This window comes from Tenrec ecaudatus, chromosome 4, assembly GCF_050624435.1.
Source record: "Tenrec ecaudatus isolate mTenEca1 chromosome 4, mTenEca1.hap1, whole genome shotgun sequence".
Classification (NCBI taxonomy): Eukaryota; Metazoa; Chordata; class Mammalia; order Afrosoricida; family Tenrecidae; genus Tenrec; species Tenrec ecaudatus.
Genome location: NC_134533.1, coordinates 40,013,921 through 40,035,364, shown reverse-complemented (window position 1 = coordinate 40,035,364; position 21,444 = coordinate 40,013,921). Strand labels below are relative to the sequence as shown.

The following is a 21,444-nucleotide window of genomic DNA, read 5'->3' as shown; positions in this document are numbered from 1 at the left end:
AGGAAGTGCTTCAGGGAGTGGGCATGCCTGGTGTTTGAGTCCTTGCTCACACTGTCTTTTTAGTACAGTAGCACCCCTTAAACATTGCCGGATCCCTGCCAGGCAGCCTTTCATCCCACTTCAAGCATGTATGAGTTCAATGCTTTGCATTCATTCCCTAGCCAGTGATTTATCCTTTCTGCTTGGGAAGAAGTCGTATTTCTAGCGATGTCATTTCCCCCCTCTCGAGTAACCTTGACTTGGGCGTACTCCGAATCAGATGGAGCACATTGCACCAATTTGAGAAACCCTCTGAAATACGAACATATCATTTTGACGAAAAACTTCCACAAAGCAAAAAAGTTCTCCCTGGTCTTTGTCCCCAATCCTCCCCCACCGCCGACCTTTCTGTGACTAATTTGTATCTGGCAGGTCCTGACAGAATGACCAATTGGGCTGAAGCCCCTCTTTGAATCCCCTACTTCTGAAGGTCTCCGTTGCCATTAGTATTTGCTGCTTGATCTCCTTCCGTACTGAGAAACACCCTTAGGAGAGACGAGCAATGAAGCCATAAGGCTCAACTGGACCGCACTCATTGTAACGCCTGAGGACGGATCCACTGGGCCTTTTTCTCTTCTCTGCTCGGGTCATAATTCCTGGTCTCCATTCAGACAAAACATACGGTCATAGGAGCTGGCTGTCTTTTAGATAAATGCCAACTCAATGGTTGGCATATGCTTATGTGGTCATAACTGACCAGATGCTGAGAATATGTTAATAGCATAATTGTAAAACTCCATTTTGCACTTTAAAAGGCTTATAAGAGAGGCAGAGCCTTCATGTCTGGAGGCCTGAAAACGTACCTCCGTATGTCTGATACGCTCCATCAGTCTCATTTCCTCTTGAGTCTGCTCAGTCCAGCCTCCTGCTACCACCACTGGCTGCACGGGGCTTTGCGTGGGAACCATGATGGCTGGCTGGCATGCTGCTATGCGGCGGCCTGGGGAAAGAAGCCGCCAGAGATGTTGTTTCTGATGATGGGCTTTCGAATTTCAAATAAATTGGTTTGGTGCTTGATGCATAAATCAGCCCACTCAGGAGCACAGGCTAAAATACTAAACATGTCGTAAAAGCAAAGATACCTAAGGCAATAATATTTCACAATACCCCTTCATGGGCAGCTTGAGGCTTTAAACAGTCAGGATACACACGCTCTACAGATGGAAAGAAAGACACCAGGCTGGCTTGCCTTTCGCCCCAGTCTCTCATCCATGACCAGGTTCAGCAGTAATTTAGTCAAATAGAATTCATGACCTATATAGTCCCCATCATCTCCTTCCGTCTTGGAACATATGTTTTGTTCTCTTTGCTCATAATAAGCCTTTCCCCACAATTAGCTTAGTGGCCTGGGGATTAAGTATTTCTAAAATAATATTAACTCAAGAGAGAGGAGCCCTTTTTCTCTCTCTCTCTCTTTCTATCTAATAATACCCCGCAAGCACGATTAGTTTCTGACCCCATGGCTGTGCCCTTTATGGTGTTGGGAAGCTGTGGTAAGAAAACATATTTATTAGAATACTGCATTTTCACGAGTCACACGCATACACTAATAAGCCTGATGATTTAAATGTGCACATTCTTTCAACTAGACCATTTAAAACAGCTTTACAAGAAGCTACACTTGGAAACTGACTTAAAGAGTTTACTCAGCTTTGAGCCTCGAGTTGACCTTTAGATTTCTTGTGCAAAAACATAATGCTTTAGCTTATGCATGTCTTCCAGAAAACTAGAGTGACCGACAGCTATGTTGTCAGCAGTGTGCTGGATGATGCAAAGCCAAACACGTGGTCAAGATCAAGTTCTTGCCTCAAGAAGTTTGGTGGCCAAGGCAAAGCATAAGCCAAATGATTACACGAAACATTGCTTGTCATTGTGTTGCACCAGGGACTCTGAGAGAATGCCACAGAGATCGCACCCCATCGAATGTGATGGGTCAAAGAAACCTTCTTTGAGAAAATAACACCGAGGTTGGTGAAATAACAGAATACCAAAATGAAGTCGCGTCTCAATTTTGTTGTCAACAAAAGAGAAAAAAACAAAACCCATCTAACTGATTCTGAATCATTTTTGTCGAGACACGCTTACCGTCCAGATTTTTAGTCTACAGCTAGGAACAAAATTCTGCGAAAGATAGTACTGTACTTACTGAGGATAATACACTTGAATGCTTATGGCTCAAATTTTGGAACTACACCAGCAATAAAAATAACAGTCATGAAAATTACTGATCACTCCCCCCACCCCACCCCCGGCCGAACCCCAGTATTCTGTAAGTCTACTAAGGCAGTCCCTAGAAAAGGACATCCGTCTTGGTCAAGCAGAGGGCCAGCGAAGAAGAGGTTGACCTTCAAAGAGAGAGGGATACAGTGACAGCAACAGGGTTCAACCGAGACAACAATTGTGGGGACGGGACGGCACCAGGCGGTGTTTTGTTCTATTGTACATCAGGCTGCTTCGAGTTAATAACAACTAGCATTCAGATGCAATTTATGGCGAAGGAGAAAGTATAATTGAATCAATCAACTGAAGGTTGCAGTGACAACATCACTCAAAGCAAACCTTGGAGGAAAACACAGCAGCTCTCAAAAGCAGCATAAATTTATACTAAATATCGTTTTTCCCAATTCTATTCATAAAGTAAGATAGCATTAATTTATGGAAGACAAGTTCTTAAGCCAGTTTCATTAACTAGTTTACTTATAATGCATTTTGAACACGAATGTTTTAGTTTAACCAAAGATAATTTGGTAAGCATTTATGATTTATACTGCTTAGAGCCAGGGACTGAATTTAGGTTGGAGGAAAAGCATCATGCATTACGTGCTCTTTGGCAACTTGCTTCTAATGGGCTTACGAAAAGGAACACATTTGCACTCTAATTGACTTAAAGAGACGCGTCATCAGAAAAGCTTTTAGTTTGGGGGAATTTTTTATAGCAAATTATTACTTATGGAGGTAGGATAACAGAAATTGAAACCAACTAAAATATATTCACTAAATTATTTATTTTCTTATTACATTTCCCCACATATTCCTTTCTGTTGGAGACGGTCTCTTCTCTGCTCCTACTGTTTCCTTTCAAGAGGGTAGAGTGCCACTGGTATTGGAAGTGATTCCGCTGGTTGGAAGCTGGGAGGAGTCTTGGCCTAATTTTATCCTTTTTCACCCATGAGCTAGAAAGCCCAACTGCTCTGCTGTCTTTCATTCTCGGCGTCTCACCTGAATAACTGCCCTCCCCACCCTGCCTTAATGGGAGGGCCCAAAGATGCAGCAGCCGCTGGGCGTGAAAGGATAAATCTGCCTCAGGCGAGGGGATTCATTTAGGACACTTTTAGCTCGCAAAGGAAACAAAACACACCAGGGTTGCCATCTAGGTAGCAAAGGCCGGCGTCTTCCCTTGGTCTGTTATTCCTGAGTTGGATTTATTCAGTGTTAAAACCCCAGTTAGGGAGATGAGCTCCCTTTTCAAGGGTTCTCACACCAAGGTTTACTGAGCATTTATTAGGTGACAGGCAATGCAGTAGATATTTGTAATTGATTACTTAATCAAAACAACCCTGTAATTACTAGTTTGTTTGTTTTAACTTTTAATTTCATTAAAAACATTAAAAATTTTTATTTTAATTTCATTTTATTGGGGGCTCTCACAGCTCTTATCACAATCCACACACATGTCCATTTTGTCAAACACATCAGTAGATATGTTGTCATGATCTTTTTCAAAACATTTTCTTTCTACTTGAGCCCCTGGCATCAGCTCTTCATTTTCCTCCCTCCCTCTTCCATCCTCCCTTCCCCATGCCCCCTTGACAATTTATCAATTATTCTTATTTTTTTCTTCATGTCTCTCACCAACTGCTGTCTCATTTCACCCACTTTTCTGCTGTCCATCCCCCTGGGATGGGAGCCACATCGATCATTATGATTGGTTCCCCTTTACTCCCCCCACTTTACCCTCCTAGTATTGCAGCTCCTCTTATTGGTCCTGAGGGATTTATCTGCTCTGGATTCCCTGTGTTGCAAGCTCTTATCTGCAAGATAGACTTGGGGTCACGGGAGTGGGGGAGGAGCATTAAAGAGCTAGAGGAAGGTTGTGTGTTTCATTGGTGCTACACTGCACTGTGGCTAGCTTGTCCCTTCCCTGTGCCCCTTCTGTGAGTGGATGTCCAATTGTCTACAGATGGGTTTTGGGTCTCCACTCTGCCCCCCCATCCCCATTCCCATTGATAAGCTTTTTGTTTTGCTTTGTTTTGTTTTGGGTCTTTGTTGACTGATACCTGATCCCATAGACATCTCATGATCACCTAGGCTGGTGTGCTTCTTCCATGTGGGTTTTGTTGCTTCTCAGTTAGATGGTTGTTTGTTTATCTTCAAGCCTTCAAGATCCCAGATGCTAAATTTATCGATAACTGGGCACCATCAGCTTTCTTCACCACATTTGCGTATGCACCTGCTTTGTCTTCACCAAACATGTCAGGGAAGGTGGACATCACTAAGTGCCATGTTAGTAGAACAAATTGATCTTGCTTTGAGGGAGTACATGAGTGGAGGCCTAATACCCATCTGCTACAGCAGTATTTCATAAATAAATATATGTACATAGCTCTATTCCCCTGTCGTAGCCATCCCTTACAAATGAAAGGTAAGGTGAACTTAGCACAGCGTTTTTCACATAGTATATGCTTAATAAATATTTGTTGTATGTGTCAGTGGCTATGATAACTTGAATTGATTCAGCAACTACTCCTACCTTCCATACCTCCTCTTTCATTCAGCCCACAAGGAGTTCATGATCCAATAGAGAGAACAGTTAACTGAGCTATCTATCAGGTAACGGACCACAGTTACCTGATCACATCACTCCAGCAGCTCAAAAAAGATCTTTCTCAGCAGCTGTTCAATTTATATTTAATACCAGAAAATATACACTTTGTCAGTGGAGACAAGATTTATCCTAGCACTAACTTCTAAGAGAAACGACTTCAGTGAATCTTCCTCTAATGGACACTGAATAACCCCGCAAACATTGCTTTTCAGAGTGATTTAGATAATACCACATGGATTTTATACCTGTTTATGACTTAGGGGTAATCAAAGCTGAGACATGACATGAAATCAGAATTCATAAAATACAGCTATGCCAGGTACTATTTCTAATATGTTATTTTCTAGAAATTTCATGTGATATAGGAATAGAGTTTAGACTGCTCATTGAAGTAAGTAGTTGAAAATCTATTCATTCCTTAATCCAGAAATTCTACACCTTTTCAGAGAGCAAAGAGGAGAATGTATCATACGCCGCAAGGGAAAGCCAGATGACTAGATGACGACAGTAAGGGGCTGAGTGCTACCCAGAGTGGAACTTTAAGATGGGACAGAGCCAGGAGGCAGAGCGGGAAATGTGCTGGGCTGCGAACCGCAGGTCAGTAGTTCAAATTCACCAACTACTCCACCAGGAAATCTGAAGCTTTCTGCTCCTATAAAGAGTTATAGTTTCTGAAATCCCTAGTGATGATTCTACCCTGTCTTAAAGGGTGTCTCTGAGTCAGAACAGAATTGCTGGCAGTGAGTTCAAGGTTATTTGTCTGTTTGGGTTTGGTTTTTGGCGTTCTGTTTGAGAGTCACACTACCACAGAGTTGGATTGTGAACTGGAAAGGTGTAACCAGTACACGGAAAAGCACGTGGTGAGTAGAAGCAATCCAGGAGGGTAGCTGAATAAGTTCTAGGCAGAGACAAGCAAGCGGAGACAAGAGTTCAGAGGTAAGCTTTTGTTATGTCCCAAGGACGAAAATGAAAGTCCAGATGTGTGGAGTGGGGTGGGGAGGGGAGGCAAGAGAGAAGCTGCTCTAGGCTACAGATGTCAGGTCACCGCTTTGTTCTAAAGAGAACAGGGGCCATCGAAAGGTTTTAGACCCGGCGTACCATCAGCAGCTTTTGCATTTCTACAGGACGATATTTATAATGTAGAAAAATTGTCTACATGATACATGATTTTTGCATCATTGGAATGTCTACAGGATAATTCTAGTTGTTGAAAAATACCAACATTCGGCAAAGGATGGAGACCACCATCAAGAGAGGAGAGAGAGACCAGTTGGAAGTGAGTGTTGCAATCCAAGGGGGAGGTCGAGTAGCTTGAACTAGGTTAATGACAGGATTGAGAGGTTCCAAACTCATTTGAGACTAAAATAAATAGATCTGAAACAGTAAGGTGAGAAAGAGCAGGGGGCAGGGGATGTAAAGGATGTCTCCTAGGTTGCTGAATGGAAATATCTGGGGGAAGGCATCACTGTGGGCATGAGATAGTCATGTTGTGAGGCATATGCTCATGGACATGTCTGTGAAAAGGTCTAGTCGGAGGAGTGGAGGTGAGTAGAAGTGACATACAACTTTTCACTTCGATGCAACCAAGCTCTTGGTCAGAACTGGATCACGATGTCTATTTCAAACTAGAGTTTTGCACAGTGCATTCAGGATTAATTGTCATTAATTGCACTGTTGCTGCCCAAAGAGTCATTTGGTATCACTTTATTGGTGTGGTGGAGGGAAATTTCATGAAAGAGCCCTGATGAGCTGGACGGGCCTGCGGATGCGGCGATGGAGTCAGGCATAAGAACAGCCGTGAGGAGGGCTGAGGCCGGGCACTAGTTTGCTCTGTTGCACACAGCGTCCCTAGGAGGTGGAACTGACTCAACGGAACCTGGCAACAACAACACACACGCCTCTGTAATTCCCACCAAATGACCAAGTGGGCGATACAAATCAGACGTGTGTAACACTAATAGAGGGGACTGGTCCGCGTTAATTGCCACTCCTCTGCCTAGAAGGATGGGCTGTCTCAGCAGGTAAAGAGAGAACAACAAGGACCATTGAAAGAAAGCATGTCGGAGATCACTGTGTGATGTGGCTAAGGCTGAGGCCGGAAGCACAGAGGCCACGGCAAGGAGACCGTGAGCTGGAAGAGAGGAGCAGCGTCTCCACACTAGGAGATCGTGAGGCAGAACGGCAGCAGGCGTCCTTGCTCTTGGAGGCTGAGTGGCGCAGGACTGGAGCGAGACATGACTATGGACCGAGCAGAGGCACTGATGTGGACCACTGACTAACGGTTTTCTGATTCTAGGTTTGGGTAGCAGCGTCCTTAAACTACTTTCTGACCCGGGCTTGTGGAAACCTCCCAATGTCCCTAATACACCACCACCACTCCTTACTTGTGAATATGGCTTGTGAGCTCTGTGTAGCCATTCCAGGGAATTGCTGAATCCAGCACAGAAGTAGAGAGGCCAGGGAGGAAGGGTTGGTGTCAGGCTGTGTAAAGAAGGGTGGGGTGGAGGGTGGAGGCATGCTGGATTTCTGTACTGTGAGTAACAGGGAAGCCAGAGGATGTCAGACCTGGCTCCTGTACACGCAGCTTTTGCCATTGGGAAAGTATGACGTCAGGAACCTAAGATTATGTGACAGAATGAAAGTATAAGACGTGTACTGCAAAGTGAGTGCTTGGACTACAAGTAGCATACTTTAAGCTGGATAACAAAACGAAGCCCTTTTGAGAAAGTAACACTGCCCTTTGGAGACTATATTATTTCCAGGATTATATTACTTTCTTCCTTTACATTCTTCCCCAGCAATATCAAAGAAATGATAGTAGGTATGTTTAAAAATTAATCCCAGATACCATAAACCGTCAGTTCAGGGATTATCTCAAAGTCAATCAAATGGTGAGATGGTCCAGATATGGGCAGGCAAGCATTTTAATACATATCTAAAAGGCATGTGATATTAACTTGATAATGAAATGTATAAATGTAAGTTAAATATCAAGAAAGATAACCTTAGGCTTTAAAGTTGTTGAAGTGTCTTTTGTAACACAATATTTATATTAGCACTCATTAGTTAAATACCTGGTATCTAACAGTAGAAAATAGCTACCAGCAAATTGGGATTACAGTTAGAATTAAACTTGATAATGCTTGATTTAGTTCATACTGACCTTTTAACTGCCTCATTTTGTGTTTCATAGCATGTAGATCAGCCAAAACGTTGCCCTTTTTAATCCAGTTTGGCTTCTCCGATTTTTCTGCTTTCTGCAAAGCTAGAACAATAGAAATGCATGATATTTATCTTACCATCTTTTATCAACAGTAATTTATCATGCAAGCTAATAATTTATAAAGAACTTTCTGCTCCACGAGATAGATTCAATTAGAAGCAAGTAATTAAAAGGTAAGGGTCATTAAAAGCAAGCTTGCTTGAAAGATGACAAGGCTGGAGGCATTGCTTTATAAGTGGGGGGGGGGAGAACAGTGCTGTTTTATTGTCTAGATTTACCATATGCAATACTCATATTTCATGTGCCACTTCCATAAACTATTTAGAAGTGATGAAAGCCTTGCTTGGAATCATTCATTTTTTAAAAATCCACCTACTGCCTAAAGGGTGCAATTCTTAAAAATGAAAATGTGCAGACAGGTCGTCCTCAGTGTGAATTAAACTCATTTGTTATTTTCTAATGTATACCATTATTCTCAATCTTCTAGACCAAGGCTCTCTTCATCAACCAAATTAGACATTTTCCCAAGCAAAATACTCCATTCCAGTAAGGGAAAAAAAGCCCAGCCAATTGTGCAAATATAGAAGATATTGCTATCCACGTGCATATGTGAATTGATGAACCTCCGCTTGTAGGAATTAATGCGGTATTATGTTGACATATCTACATTAAATTCATTTTTTGTAGTAGCAAATTTAATTTTTTCTCCTCTCTTCATCTGCTTGCTTAAAAGAAGTAAAAGCTACAACAGCAGCAGCAGCAGGCTTACCATGCAGAGGTATAAATGGTTCACCACAAGACACCCAGACGGCAACAGGAGTTCTGAGGGCGAGGGCGAACAAAGGCTCCTCTCTGCCCTTTAAGCTGTCCGGGGTCAAAGACCTGGGAAAGGCTTTGTTTTTCACTTTTGTTCTCTGGTTTTCTGAAAACAAATGACACACTTAGCAGCACACAAGGACTGAGAAATAAAGTTATTTACCAAATTAGGTTATGTACTCAACATATTTTATTCTCCATTAACAACTCGACTTAAACCCAAACCAGATGCTGATACACGCAGTTAGTCAGAAAATTCTTATGCAGCCAAAGGATTTTTAGTAACCTGCTTGCCAATTTCTTTCTTACACCTTGTTTGATTCTGAAAGAAATTTGAGATAGCTTACCAAAAAGAAACAAATCTACCATAAGAAGGGAGTAAAATAAAGAGATGGATGACATCAAGTCAAATTGCGAAGAGACAGAGGGAGAGATGAAAGCTGTGGATCAAATGCCTCAAGGTCCTCATCTTCTAACTGGACATCAGTAGTTATCCCAGTCTGCTATTGAGAAGATTCAACAGAACGAAAATAAAAGTGAAGTACCGTGTATACCTGAGTATAAGCCGACTCAAATATCAACCGAGTTTACCCCCAAAACGGCATTAAAAATGTGCTGAAAAACTCGGCTTATACTAGAGTACATATGGTATTTCATGGAAATCATGCTTGGCCCATTTTATTGGACAAACATCTAATTAATCTCTTACTAAGTAGTACTACACATTGTTGTTACATGCGTAAGCACTATTTGAGTTCTGCGCTTTCTAGTGGGCAAAGCAAAGAGGAAAGCACAATGTCAAGATTGACATATCCAAATACAAGGGCAAGTTTCTCAGAAGATGCATTTTTCCTGGTCTTGAGACCTGAGAGAAATGCCTCAGAAAAGAGTTATTTGTAATATTAATAGCATCCTGAAATACATTGAAACTAAGATGTATTGAGGACTTACTTTGTGCTGGACGTTTTACTAAGACAGCTATATACATCATGTTATGTCACTCTCAAACCAACACTCAGGTCAGCTCGACCACCATGACTCTTACAGATAAGCTAAGACGAGGTGTGGCACAGGTAGCTCACAGTCAGTGCACATGCACGGCCACCGTTTCATACTGTCTCAATGATAAATATGATACCGTGCTTCAAATCACAATTTCTTAACATTTTTAAGTATTCCCTGATGCCATAACTCCACCATCTCATGTCTCCATTAGATTCAAGAATAACCTTTAGGATGCAGAGGTAAAGGGACAGCTAGACACTGTCAGCCACCATGTATGAATAACAGTATTTTGGAACAGAATTTGAAAATAGAGGGTTTGAGATTATAATCCCCCAGCAACTAAAAATCAGATGTTTTATGATGCCAACTATATTCTTTAGTGATCAGCTGGTCACTAAATGTTTGCGTGAGTATTTTTTAAAACCTCACACAAAGCAAATCGTATTCATCATGAAGTTGTTGTTAGCTGCCACTGAGTTGGCGACTCCATCCATGTACAGTCAGTCGGCTAAGTGGCTGCCTCGTCTCCAGTTGAGGATCAGATTGTTGTAATCCCAGAGCTTTTCATATAGGCTGATTTTCAGAAGCAGATCTTCGGCCTTTCTTCCTGGTTCATGTTAGTTGGGACACTTTGCTGAAAGTTGCTTGGCATTAAGACAACATGCAAGCCTCCATTGACAGAGAGGAGGTGGCTGTACATGAGGTGCCTGGTCAAGAACTAAACTATGGGCTCCCGCATGGAAGGTGACCTAGGGTCTGAATCAGGGTGAGCCCAGTTTGCCTCTAATATGGGTCGGAATTGGCTTTCCAGTGATTAGTTTTATTCTGCTCTAAAAGCCACGTTCTTAGCTTCTACGTCATACTATAATGGAGTCTTGCATCACTGACATAATGCTACGAAATCACTATGACCGAGACAACCTTCCATTTCACAAAGTGCCCTGTTCTCAAGTGCATACAGCCCAGGGAAGCACAAAGAGATGGAAAGAGATCATGATCACCTGATATCACTATGCCCCCACCGAAGGGTACGCAGTGGTATTTCTAGGAGAGCCTAGGAGCAGTGAAGATGGGTTAGAAGTATGAAGTGAATACTTTTGATTCCAAGGATAGAAAAATAAATCACAATGGATCCTGCCCCACTTTCCTAAGTTGGTTTTGAGTTTAAGAAAAAATGCTGTTCATGTTTCATTAGGTAGCCAATGTGTTACAACTATTTTATTAATTCTCTATAATTTATTGCTTTAATTTAGTGCTGAAACCCAAAATTTACACAAGACTTAGGCAAGAGATGATATTTATTAAAAGTTCATTGACTTTTCATTTTTCTTATCTTTGCAAGATGAGCATAACATGAGAATCTCCCATTGAAACCCTTGGGGTTATGTACTGAAGTAGTTGCACATGATTTGGAAATCCTAGAAGAAACAGGGGAGGGAGTTACAGTGAACTTTGGTATGATCAAATAGAAATAGACCCAGCTCATTCCTATAGAATGTTACCAAGCTTCCATACTTTTCACAGTTGACTCTTCTGTTCCAACAGGAGCCTCATGGTTCGGCTGATCCTTAGAATCTCTTTGGGAAAAGTATTCCTTAAGAGCCCATAAAGCCAAGTCTCGCAAAGTAAGGACTGGGGTTCCATCTTTTGTATACATTTTGCAGGCTGTTCTGGGAAGACCAAGTTGTTCTGTACATTCTGTAAGAAGCTAGACAATGCAGACCGTAAGGACCTGGGAGGAAACCGTGGCAGCACTGGGAATAAGTATAGAGTGCTTCTCATTATATAAATGTGGGGAAAAAATCCTTTGAGAAAATAAGAAGTAAAGAATGGGGTGGGCGCTGCATTTTTTGCAAATAAGGTACGCATTTAGTTTCCCATGTGTGCTATTTCCGCCTGTTAAATGCAAACAATACCATCGCTACTAATCTTAATCTCTTATCAGAAACAATTTTGGATATTACATTGGTTTACCTAATCTGCAAACATTAGTCCAATCCAACTGGGAGAATTCCCGACTCCAGAATTTTAACATAACTGCTGACATATTTTAATGTCAGAGTATTTTTTAAGAGATATTCAATTTAGAAATCTACTTTCAATTTTGTTACATTATACAGTATAAAATTGCCATAGTACGTCATCTTTATGAACTGTTTTAAAATGAATAAGTACCTAAATTTCAAGCCAAGTAGTGACACTTATTATTACTTCCATTTCACAGATTGAAAAACAGGCTGGATGGTTAATATTTATGCCCAAGGCTTCCAAAGCCAGCTGTGGAGTTGAGGCTGAATCTCGGATTGGCTAATCTCTATCGGTCGATTTAGTCTATTGAACAACAATGTCTTAATAAATATTTATTTGTACAACAAAGGTAAGTAAATGGGTGTTACCGATTTCATTGTATCCCTTAAAGACGTGTGCTCTAAATCCTAATCATTAAGCCTGTAGAAAGGAGCTCTAGTGGACTATTAATCATCAGGTCAGTGGGTCAAACCCAGGAGCCATTTCTCTGGAGAAAGACGAGGTTTTCTACTCCTGTGAAGATTGACAGCCTTAGAAAACTAATGAGTTGGAATCGGGGTTTTTTGTTTGCTTGTTTGGGGGTTGGGGAGGGAGTAGACGGGTTGAGCATTGTGGAAGGGGCCCTGGCAATAGCACAGGTTGAGCACTGGGCTGCTGACAACAGGGCTGGCTTTTGAAGCCACCAGGGACTCCCAGGAGAGGCAGCCGCCTCTACCGCAAAGATGTACCTGGCATCCCCAAGGAGTGGCTCATCTCCGTCTCACTGTCTGATCAACTGGAGAGCAGTGGGCTTTGGTTTTACACCTGTGGTTACAATCCCAACCGGAATGGGTTTTCTGTGTTATGTTAATAAAGCAGTATTTGAATAAGGTCAATATGATTCAGAATTGTTGCAATGAGTTATTTTGTTTGTTTGTTCATTTTAAGTCTATCTCTTTTGAGATGTTAAAGAGCGGGTTAAGTGAGCCAATAAACAAGCAAACAAGACATATGGTCACCAAGGCAACTAGATATAGAAATAGAAGCTGCCGGAAAAGAGACAGGGACCTTTCTCCAGAACAGAGCAAGGGAGAACATTTCCCCTGAGAGCTCGTCCCCTGAACTCAGACTTCTGGTCTCCTACATGGCAAGAAACCCACTTGTGGTACATCTCTTAAAGCAAAACTACATCCCTAGGACAATGGGTATGTGTGTGGTACACGTCTGTAAGGAAGTCCCCCAAACAACTCTCTATTATATTGAACATTGTAGTAGGAAAGTCCTTGGCCAAAATGTGTCGACCAGACAATCACCAAGAAATGGAGAAAAACACGAAGCCTTCTGGTTCTCCTGCCCCTTTGGGGAGCCAGCTCTAAGAGAGAGACCAAATAGCCGCTCCCACCACAACCTGCTTGTCCAATTTGAAAATGAAGGAAAACATCCTAACAACAAATGTACACTTGATTCTGCAGCTGGAGCATAAGGTGAGATGTCTTCCTACTCAGACAGCAGCCAGCTTGAAGCTGGGACAGGAAAGAAGGCAGAAACAGGACTCCCGTCCTTTAGGAGACGAAGTAATTCTGTTTATCGTCTCTCTGCCCCTTCTCTTACTGATCCTTGCTCCGAGTCAAATCTAAAACCCATTTTCTGGATGCCCTTTTTTCTAGAACTGTATGTCCCAAGGAGACACAGTCAGAAAGAAATTGTTGAGAAAGCAAAGATCTTGGTCTCATCAGCTTAAATTAGTGAGACAGGCCACAGATACTTATCACTCAATCCCGCTGCTTACTTTTTTTGCAGAAGAATAACCATTATCATTATCAGTGAGGACACAAGCATTTAAGTGATAATCCCTTACCATGGGGACAGTTCCAGCCTCAATTAACTTCCCATCATGATATCCGTTCCCATTTTTGTACGCAATTATTTTCACTGCCTTCTGGTGAGGCATTGCCACTCCACCATGAGACACAGCCCATGAGCATGTCTGCATCCGTAAAGATAATTGGAATCCTTCGTAATAACGTCGTGTTTCCTCAGCCTTGTTAGAAGATAAATCAGCCTGATTTTAAGAAGAAGAAATCATACATTTCATGAGCTGTTAAAAAGTTTCTACGTGTTAGTCTTTTTATTTAGTAAATGCCTGTGTGCATGTGTTTAATGTCTACATTTTTAAAACGTTCCCATCCTATGCTAAGATATTGGATGCTGGAGAGGGCAGGACATTGGGTCAGAATCCCCACTTTTATTCCCAGCCCTGCCACTGAATTCCTAGATGACTGGACTTACATTTCTCTGGTTTTCTCTTGAATGTCCCCTGTGACAGGATACAAGGACAAAGGGTGACAGGGTCAGTGAGAACTTGGGGTTGAAGAACTGGGACACTGTCATTACAGATAAGCCCTTAACTTTAAGATGACACCGCTCTGCAGTGACAGATCTTGATGCAAATGCAAGGGATTCGGGTAGCCTTAACCACATGGGAATGAGTGTCAACCACCCTACCCCAATGCTGTGCTAAAGGGCATTCTTTTCTGTCTGAGATGCCTATGTATGAAAGCCCCTTTCCGATCAGCTCATGCCACCTCCTAGCACTGTAGGCCTTCAGTCCTAAAACACAGCCAAACCCTTCGGGTCTCCCCAGTGGGTTGACGTCTCTTCTCAGGAGTGATGGTGTCTGTGGATACTCCTTGTAATCTGCTACCGTGGGGGTGGAGAGTAGTGATCTAGGAATGGGGGAGGCAAAGTTTACCACCTCTGAGGAAGGACCCCTTTTGAGAGGAGCCCTGGTGGCATAGTGATTATGCACTGAGCTGCTGCGAGGTCAGCAGGTCGAAACCACCAGTTGCTCTTTGGGAGAAAGAGAAGACTTTCTACGCCTGTAAAGAGTTATAGTCGTAGAGACCCACCAGGGCTGTTTGAACCTGCCCTATCAGGTCACCATGAGTCAGACTGGACTCGGTGGCTGAGCACTCGGTTTCCTACAGACGTGTATGGGTCCCCTAGCTCGGCTCACTTCTCAACTTGAAAGGCAGCATGTTTTAAATGGAGCCAGTTTAAATTATGAGCACAAGAGAATGCAGAGAGTTCTCTGTGAGCTATAAATAGTATTCGACATGGATGCATGGTCTGGGCACCCACCCTGAGCAGTCATTGGCAACAACATGTCAAATTCTCCCTGCAGTGTTTTTTATACTAGTAAAAAGGGGGTTGCTCTGTGGGTAGAGGCCCCCCCCCAAAAAAAGCTCCTCCACCAAGTTAAGATGTGCAGTCACTTCCTCATGGGAAAGCAGCACAGGGAGCAGGGAAAGGTGTCAGGAGATGAGGAAAGCAGCAGAAGTGCCCAATTAACTTCAAAGGGTGTATTGAACGATTAATAGAAAATGTATTTTAAATTACAATGGGGAAAAGGAAATCGATGCAGGTAAAATGGTAAAGGGACATCAGAGGAAGATAAATTGGATTAGCCGAGATGAACTTGAGTGCAAGGCGGATCATGAATGCGTCCAAGTCTCCAAACTGTTACCAGACATGCATTAACAGAGCACCGATCTTTACGCACCTTGGCCACGCTGATGACCTTGAAGGGCCCTAGTGAGAAGGGCTTCTGGGTCTTGGAGCTTGAGGTGCAGCGGAAGGAGACCCCTGGTGGCAATTGTTTGAGCCCCTTCGCTGCTCTCATGGATCCACCGCAAGCCAAGCAGAGCATCATTTTGCTCTTTCCACCAGGTGAGAGGTAATAATATCCCTAAAGGGGGGAGACAAAGACGTCTTCGCACACGCACGTCTTAAAAGCGGGGCATGTTCGTGGAGCGTTTTGCAATGCTGAAAAAGCACCTTGATCACTTTAAAAGGCAATATCAACATGAATGTATTATTTTGTTTCTTAATTATATTTATTCTCCCCCCTCCCCCCCAAATAAAAAATATATTTACAAGGCCTGCCACGTGAAAAAGGCTGGAAGCAAGGCCATTCTAAAGTTAATGGCACATCAGGTCTGGAGACAGGCTTCCTTGCAGGGACGGTGGTTTAGCCAGCATATTGATGGTCCTGACTTGGTTCAATGGAGTTCTGGACATGCTATGAGAGGAACGCACTGTAAAATGTTTTCAAAATGATTTCTAACAGAACATTTTAACTAGGAAATTTCCGCTGCTTAAAGGCTTGAATACTTATAAGCACAACAGCGTGGTGCCCACGGAGATCCCCAGGCCAGGGGCCGCGACTTGCATGCCACCACCCTCCTAACTCACCTCAAATTCTGCAACCTACCATTCTGAGTTCTCCCTCCTCTCCTTCCCCTGCAAGCCCCTTGCCTCATATCCCTCAATAAAAGCACAAATGAACCAGTCACTGGAGATGCTCATCGCACACGAAACAAGGAGAAAATGCCATGACCCCTTCACCATCTTCAACCAAATCAGCAGTTACTGGTCTCACTCATTTGTAGCCCTGCCCGCTTTCCTCTGGAGCCAGATTTATCTTGAAGTTAGTTCTACATCATATAGTTTCATTCTTAAATAAAGCAGGATTTGTCTGTAAAGGACACCCCTCTAATTTTCACCGAAGCTACGGTATCACACCTGAAAGTTAACAATGATAACACCTTAATATAATAACTTAGTCAGTATTCAATTTTTCCTATCCCCTCCCCCCTACAATGTTTGACCCAGAATTCAGGTCTCTACATCATAATTGGTTTACATGTCTCTTGCTTCCTTTCATCTCCATTTTTTTTCTTGCAACTTATTTGTTGCCGCTCATCTTCCCTTCAGGTTGTAGCGGCCTGTTTGCGCTCAGGTCCTTTCACACGTTCACCTGTCCACTACGCTTCCAGTGGATTCACGATTGGAATGAGAGATGTGATTAAAAATTCGGCTTAGATTTTTTTTTAAGCTGGACCATTTCATCAGTGGGATTGTGTGCTGACATCAGAGGACACCCACCTGCTGTGCTTCTTTTCACTGCTGACATGCACTGCGTGTGTTATAGATGCTGTTGTTCAGTGTTGTGGGGCTGATTCTCACCAGGATGACCCCAGGTGTCCAGATTAGCACTGTGACCTGTGTTCTGAGGCACCTCAGGTGGGTTTGAACAGTTGACCTTTTGACCGGTAGTTGAGTGCTTAACTGTTTGCCCTTCCCAGAGACTTGCTCATTGCCTGCATCCATTCATTTATGGAAAGTTGCATACCAGTGTCCTTATGTTTTAGTTGGATACACAATCAACACTTCTATGCAGCAGTTAAGATATCAAATGATATATTTTCCCTGAATCATTTGCTGCATAAAGACCTCTTTAAAGGTTAAAGAGCAAAGCTTGCACTTTAAGGTTATGATGCACCATGCACCTGACCCAAGCCCTGGCATTTTCAATGGCCTTGTATGCATTTGAAAGCTGGACAATGAATAAGGAAAATAAAGAAAAACTGATGTGTTTGAGTTACAATCGTGGGAAAGAATATTTCATATTCCGTAGGCTGCCAGGAGAGGGAACAGATCTATCCTGGTGAAAGCACAGTCGGGAGGGTCTTGAGAACAAGGGATGGTGACACATCAGCTCACATCCTTTGGGCATGTTAAGTGGGAGGGACTCGTCCCTGGAGGAAGACATCATTCATGGCAAAGTCGAGGATCACTGCCTAAGAAGACCCTCAAGGAGATGGATTGACCGGGTGACTAGGACAATAGGTTCCAACAAAAGGACAATGGTGGGGGTAGGGCGGCGTTGTCCTCTGCAGTGGTTTGCTCTGCTGTTCTGTGCACAGGGCAGCTACAAGTAGAAACAGACCCAGCCACACCTAACAACCACAATCTCCAGTTATGACCCATGGGCTGCTAGTAGCCATGTGAAAATGTGAATGCAGACAGACCTATGTATTCAATAGCTGGCTTCATTTATCTATTGTTCTGTCCTGGTACAGTGGGGACTTTTTGAAGTTGGTTCATACGGCCTTTGGAGGTTTCCTCAGCAGCCTTTGACTGCTCTGACTGGTGAACCTAAAGTCCCTTTAACTCAACTCAACTAAAGCCCCTTTAACTAACTAAGAGACATTCACAGATGAAGGAGGAAGGGGCAGGAAGCGGGCAGTGTGGCTCAAGGCAGAAAAGTGCACAATGGCCTAGCACATTTGCACAACTGCAGAGTTTTCCGCAGAGTTGGGGAATGAAGGCCCCATAGCAGGGCGGCCTAGCAGTTATGCGTTGGACTGCTCATTGCAGGGTCAGCAGTTGGAAACCGCCAAACGACCGCATGGTGGCTTGACCCACTAACCCAGAGTGATTCGAAGGTATTTGTGAAGTTTGAGACAAGTACTTCCTTCCTAATAAGAACTAAAGAACTGAACTTGCTAAATTATTTCCTTTAGTCATTAGGAATATATACATACTCCACCATATGCTGAGTGTAACATAATATAAAGTCCCTTACAGTTACTTGAATTTTGATACAAGTTCTGGGGCGGAGTCCCTTGCAGTTGGCAGGCACACCTGGGCAGTGCAGCGGAAGTGCATGTACTTCCGCGGGGAGGTGCTGCTGAAGTGCTCGGCTGAAGCTGTGCCAGTGATAGAGAGCTACGGAAACAATCTAAGCAGCACAGTCACGTGCATCGTCCCCTGTCCTTTCCTAACCCGATTCGTGGTCTGTGTGACTTTTGCTCAAAAATGAGTGTTCAACTTATTTTAACACTAAGCTTTCTAGGAAAAAAACCCTCTTTATTAAACTATTCTATTTTACTCCATTTTTCTTTCTTTCCCCTCTTCCATCAGAACTCTGTTTTTCATTTTTACACCATCTTTCTTTTCTCGTTGGCAGAAAGGAACAACTTACTGGTTGGGCGATGCTTTTGTCCTTTATCACCGAGGACGTGCAGACGCCAGCAGAGTGTGCTGCGGTGACTTCCCTATCCAAGGCAGGACCATGGAAAGCCACGAAGGCTTTCGTGTCTTCCACATAACGCCATTTTTGATTGGCGCTCCCATTGCCGTATGGCTTATATCTCTGGGGCAACAGGTAGAATATGAAGTCAGAGAGAGACAGTGGACTATTAGATGCCTCTACAAGTAATATCTTTCATTACAGGCATTTACAAAGCAATTTCTCAATGAGAGCAAAGATACTGTCCACATTGTATTCACAAGTCCAGTATCCAATGATAACTATTCCTGACATTTTGGGTATCATATAAATAATCTCCATTGTATTTTTAAATACACATATTTTCTTAGATTTGCCAAAAGAGAAATACAAAATGCTTACAATTTAGTAAATGCATTTCTTTTGTCTTAACAATTATTTCATGACATGCCTTTAATTTCACAGAGATAAAATAGTGTGTGTGTATATATATATATATATACACTGTATATATATATATATATATATACATTATTTTATCTCTGTGAAATTGTATTTTACTAATTCCCAATAGTTAAGCATATAGGTTTTTCTCAAACCTTCCCTATTCTGAGCAAAACAACACTGAATGATTATGTAACCGAATGTTTATGGTTTCTAGAAGCACCGTGACTGATTAAAAAATGACCATTTTTGAAAGATTATGATCTATCATATAAAAATGCTTTCAAGAAAGTTTTTTTTCTAGTTGACACTTCCACCAATTGTTTGTGCAATGATCTATTTATCTCACACCTCTCAAAATACCATCAGTTTAATAGAGAAAAAATAGTTCCTTGATATTTTAATTCACATTCCATTAATGATGAAGGACGTTGGCTTTTTGTTTTGCTTCTTTAAAACATATGAATGCAACCAAGCTTGATATGTAATAGAAATGGCATATTTATTCTAATTATCAAACTGGGCTCAAGTATACGCATAGAAATGAACAGCTTCAATTGAACAGAATCTGAACCAGCAGATTAATTCCAGCTAAACGTATCATGACACTGCAAGGAACTTTATAATTAATAACACCTACTTTACCAAGTGCAAGATTAATAGTAACGAAGAAAAGTAAATGAGTCTGAAGAACTGATTTAATGGGTCAGACAAGAAACGTGTCTCTCAGAGGGCTGGGAACTCAAAAATGCAAGGAGGGATGTCATAGCACTGAGATCACATGCCTTGGTCTCATGTGGTTTTTACTATTTTCTCCTAAATTGAATGGTTCAAAAAATAAAAATTAGACATCAGAAGAGGAAACAGAAACAAAACCTTGAAAAATCATAAAAACTGTCTTTAGAGCAAACTCATTTCATATAAAATAGGACCTTGAAAGGCAGATACTGTATCTGTAAATTGTATGAAACTCCTTAAAATGCTACATGTGAATCCAGATGAGATTTTTCTCTCCATGTGGTCTGGGCTGAAAGGCACCTGACCAAGAAGAAGGTAATCCTACATATCCCGTGACTGCTGCAAGAAACTTCCCCTCTAGGTTTATCATCAGGACGAAAGGCTTAATGAATCTTTGATATGTGTCCAGATTTTATGACCCAATTTTGGATTTGGGGCTTGCAAAAGAAGTCACCTCACTTCTATTGAAAGCAGGGAATCAAACACATGCTATTTGGAAACAGCGTATTCCTTTCAACAACAAGATGCTAAGTACTGTGGAGGATACAGAAAATATCGGCAGAACTGGGACTTTCTAACAATGTATCTCCTCTCCACAAGGTGCAGGGGGCGGGTGGGGGGGTGGGGGGGGGAGACCATGTATTCTTGTAATAGGGTTAGAAGTAATTGAAGATGATGGGAAAATCTGAAAAAGGAACTCCATACATCTTTGTACAAAATGGTTATCAAAACCAGGATTCTCTGAAGTCTTCAAAATTTATTTTGATGCTAATACATATTTATAAGACTGTATTTGAAATGGGTCTTTTAGAATAATTAATCATGATAAACTCACACCTTCCTGGACCATATGTCCCTTCTTCCAGTCACCAACTAGGGGGACATGCAAGTGCTTCTGGTCATCCGATTTAAAAATCATGACTCTAACTCACCTGCCTGCCCTCCCGCAGTGCCATCTCACCCCCCCACCCCCCGGCGGGGACTGTGAGATCCATGCCGGCTGGGGTGATTTGCCGTTCTCACCACTGGATCTCAGTACCCAGCATCAAGCCTGGCACATCACAAGCCTGCAACTACCATCTGTTGGATTAACTTAAATTAATAGCTACAGGAACACATGTGCAATTTGAAATCCAAGCTGACAAGTGTAAATGTTTTAGCAATGACATTCGCAATCAAGATGGGATTGCATGAGATCCATTTTCTTCGTCCGCAACAAGAAAGCATGGGTTTTATTTGAATTCCATGTAGTCGGGGCTGGGGTTGCTCTTCAGCCTAGTCACGTCTTACCTGAACAACAACCGGGCGGCTGCCACCTTCATTTGCAGCCTTAGTCATAGACACTGCCAGCACAAGGTCTGGGTTACTTGCCAGGTGAAAGGTCCTTGGAAACACAGGATGAGTCACATTACAAAGTAGCATGAGCAAATTAGATACATTTCTGTGCCAACTACCCAGGAGTTGCCTCTCAACTCCAAATCCATCTACAAT

The 21,444-nt window shown here is 42.4% G+C and overlaps 1 protein-coding gene across 1 annotated transcript in view; it reads right to left on the bottom strand.

The window, feature by feature from the left end:
* The window catches only part of DCDC1 (doublecortin domain containing 1), a 469,848-nt gene that overhangs the window by 19,207 nt on the left and 429,197 nt on the right, over positions 1–21,444 (bottom strand). The window contains exons 25-32 of the mRNA XM_075547690.1: positions 21,244–21,337; positions 18,745–18,915; positions 15,478–15,663; positions 13,774–13,977; positions 11,424–11,616; positions 8,857–9,009; positions 8,028–8,129; positions 843–979 (exon numbers count right to left, since the gene is read on the bottom strand). Coding sequence (XP_075403805.1) covers positions 843–979; positions 8,028–8,129; positions 8,857–9,009; positions 11,424–11,616; positions 13,774–13,977; positions 15,478–15,663; positions 18,745–18,915; positions 21,244–21,337 — 1,240 coding nt within the window. The remainder of the gene's footprint in view (positions 1–842; positions 980–8,027; positions 8,130–8,856; positions 9,010–11,423; positions 11,617–13,773; positions 13,978–15,477; positions 15,664–18,744; positions 18,916–21,243; positions 21,338–21,444) is intronic.